This window comes from Contarinia nasturtii, unplaced genomic scaffold, assembly GCF_009176525.2.
Source record: "Contarinia nasturtii isolate CC-2019 unplaced genomic scaffold, AAFC_CNas_1.1 Cnas_scaffold_78, whole genome shotgun sequence".
Classification (NCBI taxonomy): Eukaryota; Metazoa; Arthropoda; class Insecta; order Diptera; family Cecidomyiidae; genus Contarinia; species Contarinia nasturtii.
The window spans coordinates 2,151,021-2,159,356 of record NW_022197436.1 but is presented as its reverse complement, the minus strand read 5'-3'; the positions used below and the strand labels follow the sequence as shown (position 1 = coordinate 2,159,356).

At 32.6% G+C, this 8,336-nt stretch overlaps 1 protein-coding gene across 1 annotated transcript; it reads left to right on the top strand.

Moving 5' to 3' along the window:
- The first annotated feature begins 787 nt into the window (after positions 1–787).
- Positions 788–5,576, top strand: LOC116338635. The gene is made up of 3 exons (XM_031764034.1): positions 788–1,204; positions 4,006–4,122; positions 4,210–5,576. Exons 1-3 carry the CDS (start codon positions 1,193–1,195, stop codon positions 5,338–5,340), a joined length of 1,260 nt encoding a protein of 419 aa, XP_031619894.1. The 5' UTR covers positions 788–1,192; the 3' UTR covers positions 5,341–5,576.
- Positions 5,577–8,336: the final 2,760 nt, after the last annotated feature.

The following is an 8,336-nucleotide window of genomic DNA, read 5'->3' as shown; positions in this document are numbered from 1 at the left end:
TTGAAACTAGATAGTACTAGATATAGTATCTTTACCAAACACTGCATCCTATATGATCTTGTAGCATCTTGTTCGTGCTCTAATCTATCTCTGTGTTGTTACTTCTTGACATTTCACATTTTTTTCTCCATCATATTACATGAAATTCACTCACATTTCAGGTATGTGTGTTCAATGTATATTTAGAGATATTTGATAGAAATGTGTCCAATTTTTCTTTTAAACGATAAGCGGTTGTAAGCGATAAAGCGATTTTGAATCTATACGATAATGAAATGTAATTTTAAAAAATCGAACGATTTAAATGCCAAAAAGTGCAAACCCAGAAAGAGAGAAAGCATTGCTTTATAGATTAGCACATTTGATGTGGCGATCATAAACGACGATCAAGTCATTTAAAATAGCAACAGTAGCGTAACAGAGATGGAAAGCTCACACGATGCATGGACAATGCAATGCCAAGTGCACGATATATGTGTATGTGAATATGTCTGTATGCATTTGACTATTAGTTTCGTCTGTTTCACTTTCTTTTTTCATTGCAGTGTTTTTTTTTTCGTGTGATCGATATGCCAATTTGCAGAAGTAGTGAATAGATAAAGCAAGCTCATATAGTAGCTTAATATTTTCGAAGAGTGACGCACGACAACAATCAACGGCAACAACAGAGAAGTGGCATCAAACAAAATAAACAATTTCAATCTCACACACTGTTACTTTAAGAAATGGTGGAACAATTGCCTATAAATAGAAGAAATTCAACGCTCTTGAACCTGAGTTTAATTCCAGTGGTTAACGCGCCAACAATCCGCACTTTCAATCGGCTTTCAAGTATTTCTTATTGTTTGGTGTTTTTTGCTGGTGTCATTTGCTATCGATTTAATTAAATTTAATAGAAAATTTCGAAAAAAAAAATTGTGAATAATCCAAAATTGTGATAATTTTTGTAGATATTTGAATAATTGAATGTATTGCGTCTCGTCAAAGCGATTTTAAAAGAAGGACTCGAATGATCGAACGGTTAGAATACAACATTTTGGAAAGAATTTTTTTTTTTTGTATAAAATTACTTCGGCAAATTTCGTCGAAATTATTAATGATTTGTGATTGAATTATTTGGAATTAATAAAGAATCATAATAAGAAAGTATATACGCAATCATTTCACTGTGAATAAAAAAATATTATCCAATATGATTTTGAAGGTTTGCATAAGAATTTTTTAGAAACTTTTTTCTTAATCTTACTCCCTCAAAAAAAAAAATTGTACCCACCTGCTTGTGTGCACTTTTCACTTTCTCTTCCTAAAATAAATACTTTATATAGCTGAAAATGTTTGTTAGAATTATCATTTTATTTTTTTTAACTGATGTCAAAATACTTTTGCTCAAAAGACTTTTCATCTTTTATATACTGGCGCCATTAAATAAAAAAGAGAGCACTTGTCACAGAAAAAAATTGTATCGCTTTTTTACAGATCATTCAAGACAAGAATATTCTTCTTGAGTAAAAAGCTATGGTTAGTGTTTTAACAACGGCAGAACGGTCTTGCAATCCACTCGTCAAGACTTGATGTCTTAAAATCTATATAAAGACCAATATGATCTAGATAAATTTATTCCGGCGTAAAAAATCACAATGCGTTAGGTTTTCCAAACCCAAGGCAATGTGAAACATTTTTGACGCACGACCCGTATGATTTATCACTATTGAATTTTTCAAGAAATCAAGAAAATCAAGTGCAGCAAATAAGAAGAAAGGTTCCAATCATAGTATTAAATTATTTCGATGGTAGAGTAATAGAAGGGAAATATATTTTTATATATATTTAAAAAAATAGGCAATAAAAAAAAAAACGACAAATCAATTTAGCCCATAGCGGAATAATATACACGCTTTAACTTGTTAATTGTTTAATTTATTGAAAACAATTATTACTAATTTTTCGTACAATAAATTATAATTAAGTATTTTTGCACGTATATTAATCATTATCGTTTTTCTTCTGTACATATTTTCTTAAAATATTGAAAGCAAAAATTCAGCAACAACAAAAAAAATGTCTCTTGCATACTTAAAGTATTATAGAGATTGCTAAAATGTGTTTTAGCTGCACAGCTTTGTGTAGTATATGTATAGTATACATTATATTTTTTCATCTCCTTTATTCAGAGCGTAATGCTTACATTATATATGGTACACATGTTATAGCGTTGTCATTTTTTTCTCTCAATATTACGGATTGATCATGTATATAATTAGATTTGTATCCAAGACGATGGTGTGTTAGATATGGTGGTGACCGCCTGTTTTTTTGTTGCTATTATGCATATTTCCTAGAAACATTGACCATTTTTTTCAATATGTTCTGAAAAGCCATCAAAATGGCTGTCGGGCTAACAGCTTTCCTAGAAGCAGAAAGCGTGTTTCGATAAACCACAAATTATATGGCCAAAGATTAAACAGCTCTTAAAGGAGGGACGATGTACTTTTTTCCTCTTCCAATACTTACGTTTTAATCGCAATATGATCGTAATTGATTTTGTTCAATAATTTTTTTTCCAGAAAGGACGATCAAATTGTATATGTTGAGTCAAAAAATTACTTGTGTTCTCTGTTTAAAACTGAAATCAACATCGATCGAGACGTGAGACATAAATTTTTATTCCAAAATTATCTCATTGCACTGTATAATTTTTTTCACATTATGTTATTTAATTCAATAAAGAGTTGGAAATGATGTTAAAGATATACAAAAAAAAAAGTGAACAGCAAGCAAAGTTTTTGTTCACACATAAATGACAAAATTCCAACCGTATGTTCGGCAAAGTATTGCAAGAGAAGCACGTCAAATAACCTATTCTTTGTCGGTTGATCGACCTTCAATTCATTGGTTTATCACTCTTTCTTTCTGTCCCATGTATGTGTCGCTGTTTTTCACAAAACTCTTCAACATCAAATTATCGTTACCAAACAGCGGAGATACCGCTGCAATTTATTTTACTGTATGTTGTTGTTGTTGTTTTTATTCACATGCATAACTTGTTTGTGAAATGAAATATAATAGCTACAAGAAATAAATTGAAGTGTATGGTACGCAGTATTTAAAGATTTGGTTTGGTTGCATTTTTATCAAAGAAATGTGTTATACCATAGAATTGACGATTAAAAGACAAGAATCCACTTTCACATCTGACCGTCTCTTGGTCGCTTTCCTAGTCGCTCTCTCTCTCTCATCTCTCTCGCTCTCCGTCTTTCAAACTCTTGAATCCAGTATACTGGCTTGCAAAGCGTGTTTTTGCACAGTTTTACCGATATTGGCTTTGCTGCAACAAGAAATTATATTATATTTTAAATTATCGATTCAATAAATGAGAAAGTTTCAAATAATTTACAAACAATCTGATTTTCTTTGTATATACCACCCAATAGACTATGGGCTATGTGCAAATGCCAATATATGTTGTATCCAACACGATGTATATTCTCTGATGACAACATCACAGTCATGCTTTTGTGCGCATTTTGAATGGCAAATTTAATGTAAAATAATGTCATTGATATTGTATACATATCTAACTGATTTGATGCACATTTCTTAATATCACATCATCAAATCGTAACTCACGCAGAGTGCGCTCGCTCTTTTGAGATGGTGTGAGAACCGATTTACATTTCTGGAATTGTTAAAGCGCCAAGACGAAAATTATCGCAATTAATTTGATTCATGTTTGGTAGCCGATAAGTCGCTTGGTGCTTTAGTGGCCAGAAATCAATCTTCCGTTCATAACGAAATCAAGCAAAGTTTAATAACCAATGTTGCATGCCAATCAATCAATGTTTTTTTATGAGCACGTTTATGTTATTTTGTAACAAGAAAAAAATTGGATTGGCTGAAACCCTTGTAATCAAACCTATAAAATTAATTGACGAAAACTATTTCCTTAATTTGAATCTACATTATAACTACATTTTTCATTTTTGTTTTGATTTTTTTTTGCCACAGGCATATTTAACTGTAATTCTAGCCAATTTGCTAACTGGTGTAATATCATTGGTGCCACAAGCAGAAGATAAACAAGAGGTTGATGAAAAGAGCATCTTATCGTATGCACCAGAATGGGTAGGTTGTCATTATTGTATATTACGCATGCGAAATAATTGAATTCCAAATTACATCAAATTGTTTCTCATTATGGTGGCAATAAAGGCTCATCCCGGCTATGCATTCAGTTATGGTGTAAAGGATTTGCATACCGGTGATGTGAAAAGTCAGTGGGAGTCAAGAGATGAAGGCATCGTGAAAGGGCATTATAGCGTTCTGGAACCAGACGGATCCATTCGTAGTGTTCACTATACGGCAGATGGTAAAAATGGATTTAATGCGGTTGTTAAGACGCATGGCGCAAACCAACATCCAGTGGGTGGTCATGGCGTTTCACCGGATGATACATCATCACAATCAAAAATCAACCATTATAGTGAAAATCAAGAGCATATTGTATTGAGTTCGGATTTAAATCCACATAAAAAACCAATCATCGATTTGAATACAGATGAAAAAGAGGTACCATCACTATTTGAAGTAAAACCAGGCGTCGAAAAGTATCTGAATAAACATGAACGACCACGTTGGAGTTCACACACAGAAACTGGCGGAAATATCGAACACATAAGTCATACTGGTTATGGTCATGGATCACGACCATCCCTTAGCATTGGATGGAAGATCAACGATCATGGTAATGAACCATTCCGTACCAATGAATTTGATGATGATTTTCAACCAAGTTATCAACAAAGGCCAGAAACCATAAAACACACATCGTCACCGTTTTCGAAATTCCGCCATGGCGAAGAATTTATTGTGTCTGAATATGGTCGGAATAATTTGTACGATTATCCAAAACGACCTGGTACAAGTTCCAGCATTGATTTAGAATACGATGCATTTCCAAGCTATTACAATCGACGACCATTTGGACGTCAATTAAAAAATGATAATAAAATCGATGAAAATGTAAAAAAATTCTCGGTGGTTAGTAGTTCAAAATTGCAACCAGTTTATGTGAAAAATCCAACACAATCCATTAACACCAACTGTCCATCAAACAGTAAAAATTGTCAGATTCGAATTCGACCGAAATCGAAAGCCGATTACAGCAGCTATTTTCGACCTACGGCACTCATTAAACGAATTACAACCACAACAACGACAGACGATTCAAACGATTCCGAACAGCAGACGGCTTCATCGAGAATGGTAAAAACGCTATTGCCACCCAATCTTGGCTACTACCCAGTTTATGCAAACACGAACAAAAACTACATCAGAGTTTAAGCATTCGAAAAGCAACATTTTTTTGTTATCTGTTTTAGTTTTTAGTTTTGTTTTTACAAAAATGTGTGGATGGAAAATTAGCTTGGCTTCTTTTTGTTGAGAAAATCCATTTAAAAAAAAAATAACAACAAACAAATATGATAAACATTTCTTGTGTCACTAATTTTAAGAATAATTATTTATAAATCAATTTGTAACAAAAGTTTGAAATACAAAAATACGTACGAAGTAGCAAACTAATGACAATAAAAAAACAAGAGTTTGAAGGAACTAAATAAACTTAATAAGCAATAATAATTGGCTTTTATGCATACGGCTGAGCTTTATATAAGAGCTTCGAGTAGATATTAGCTTTCAGTGGAGCTGTTTAAGTACTGTCAGTTTTTTTTTGCCTTTTTTGTTTCAGATAATGAATTATTTCATCACTTCTTTGCCTTTCTATTCTTAAAGTGTTATTCAATTTGAAGCATCTTTATTATTTACCTTAATTTTTTTTGCAATTATTGTCGAATTCCATTCCTCAGCAATTTGTCCAAAAGAATTCGACAGCGATGAAGTAATTAACACAAATACCAACTTTACTTCGATGGGAGAATTTTTAAAATGGTTATATTGCACATAGAATTAGCGAATAAGGTGTTTTTTTTCTGCCATAATCTATACACATCACAATTCTGCACAAAACAATTTGAATATAATAGAATGGTAAATATGTCAGCAACGTTCATACATTGTGTCATGAAAAGCATCTTGAAGCGGGGCTGATGTTTATAATACCCAGTAACTTCCCGCTTCGGTGAAGTCATCTTGATTGGATACTTTTTACTGAATGCTTGAATGCGTTTGAGCTGTGCCTTACCGAAAATCTCAAGATTTTTTTTGAATACCATTGGTTCTAACCAGTTTTACTGGTACTGTATCTGTTGACTATGAATGGTAGTTGTTAATGTAAGGTCTTGTGATGTCGCTACATTCAAACAAATCGAGCTTCACCGACTCGAACCACACATTTTTTTAACGCAATTGTGAACACCGAATGCCTGTGGGACAGAGCCCAATTCGAATAAACGCTAGTTAGATCCTATGCTAATTTGTAGCTACTAGCTAATATTCAAAATTTTCTATGAAAAAAAAACAATGGTATTTCTCTCCTATCCCCGTGCAGTTTCAAGGTTGAATTGAACAAAATAAGTTCGTGAGGAACGTTTGTGAATGATAGATGTTGAATAATTGGAAAACGTGTCCGTCTACTTTAATAATCACTCCTAACAATCATGATCATTAAACATGCTGTTTGGATGCACACCAACACCGAGCATCACATCCAACGCATTCTACCGTGGACAAAAATATTGTGAGCCTGATTGTTTTTTTTTTTCGACGCCGCTGTTGTAATTGTAATCGACAAAGGTGAATTACCATAATTCTATACTGCGTATTCTCATAAATAGATTTTTATACGGTTTGTGAGATTTTAACCAAAGAAGTGCCACACCGTCAATCTCGCAAAATGTCCATTACTTCCAAAATACATCAAATAAAACCAGTAGCCCAACAGTGGTGCCCAATCACCAAAAAAACAAGTATTAAAATTACCGCGCACATCACCAGTTGAGCAATGAACAATGGCCTAAGAATGCTGCGAATGAACGATGAAACATAATAAATAAATATATGTGACCCTGAACTATTCACGAGAGAATATTCATTGAGTTTTGGTTGGAACGGAAAGAAGACAGATGCAAACAGTAACAACAAAGTAAATCAACTTCCAACGTTTAAATCATGAGCCTGAAGAACTTTATTTTTTTTTCGTTTTACACTCACACGCTCTCACAATTTGCGATGATAGATGAGGTTTGAATTTTGATTTATCTTGGCTTTGACTTTTCTGTCCGTATTATAAAATAATGTGCGATCGACAAAAAAAACGACTGGAACAAAAGCTAAGCTCTCTTTTTACTGTACAGTATTTTAGGAGCGAGCACAAAATAAATAAATAATGTAATGAAGAATTCGTTGACGAAATGTTTCATGGGGTTTTTGTTCTTTAAGTGGGTTTTTCTTTCATTAAAATGTTTTATGTACATGGAATTTCAATAAAGAAAACTTTACAATTTCCTACTTTAATCGAAACAATTTGTGACAATTGTCTTATTATTATTGGAAACGTAACAAGTTTGGCCAGATCAGGTCGTTTAAAATTGGTTTTAGTTTGAACAACATTTTCTTCTTTTGTGCAAATAAACGGCGTACGTCCTATCGTCCATCGTCCTATTGCGAAAGTACTTGAAAAAGTGAAAGTAATGTTACATTTTGATATGTGTTGAGACATAAATTGAGCACACTTTTCTTAATGGGAATAAATTAATTCTTGAGAATTGTATTCGGAAAACATTATGCGATGCATCTTGTTCACTTTATGTAAAAGTTGAAAAAATTGATTTTATATGTATGCACTTCTAGTGACAGTAAAAAATACTCGAAAAAAAGCCTTGAGACGTTATCTGAATGTAAGTTGAATGGTAGTAAGTGACATCATGCATGATCTAGATTATGTATGTATGGAGCTCATGAAGTATAAAAGTGAATAAATATGCTTCATTACTTTTACACCACTGATTGCATTTATATTTATTGACAAACTGCATCTTTGCGCCCAGTTTTCATTTCAAATCACAATTTCAATGCCGTCGTATGGAATCGTCATAAAATGAAACGTAAATTTCATTGCCATAATTATTTGACTTCTGGTTTTTTTATCTCTAATCATTTTGGTATCAGTTTTATGTTTAAATTTTCTACACGCAATTTCTGTGCATCGGTATGTGTATGATTTAGACGAAAAATGTGTTTTTTTTAAATTCATAGGAATGCCAAGCTTCTTTCACGTTTTAATATTTATTTGTTTTTTTTTTTTTTCTCAAACCCTTTTTAATTGTGTATTTCAACGACTTCAATTGTATCCCCTTTTGGTAAAGTTGAAGTGTCAAGTT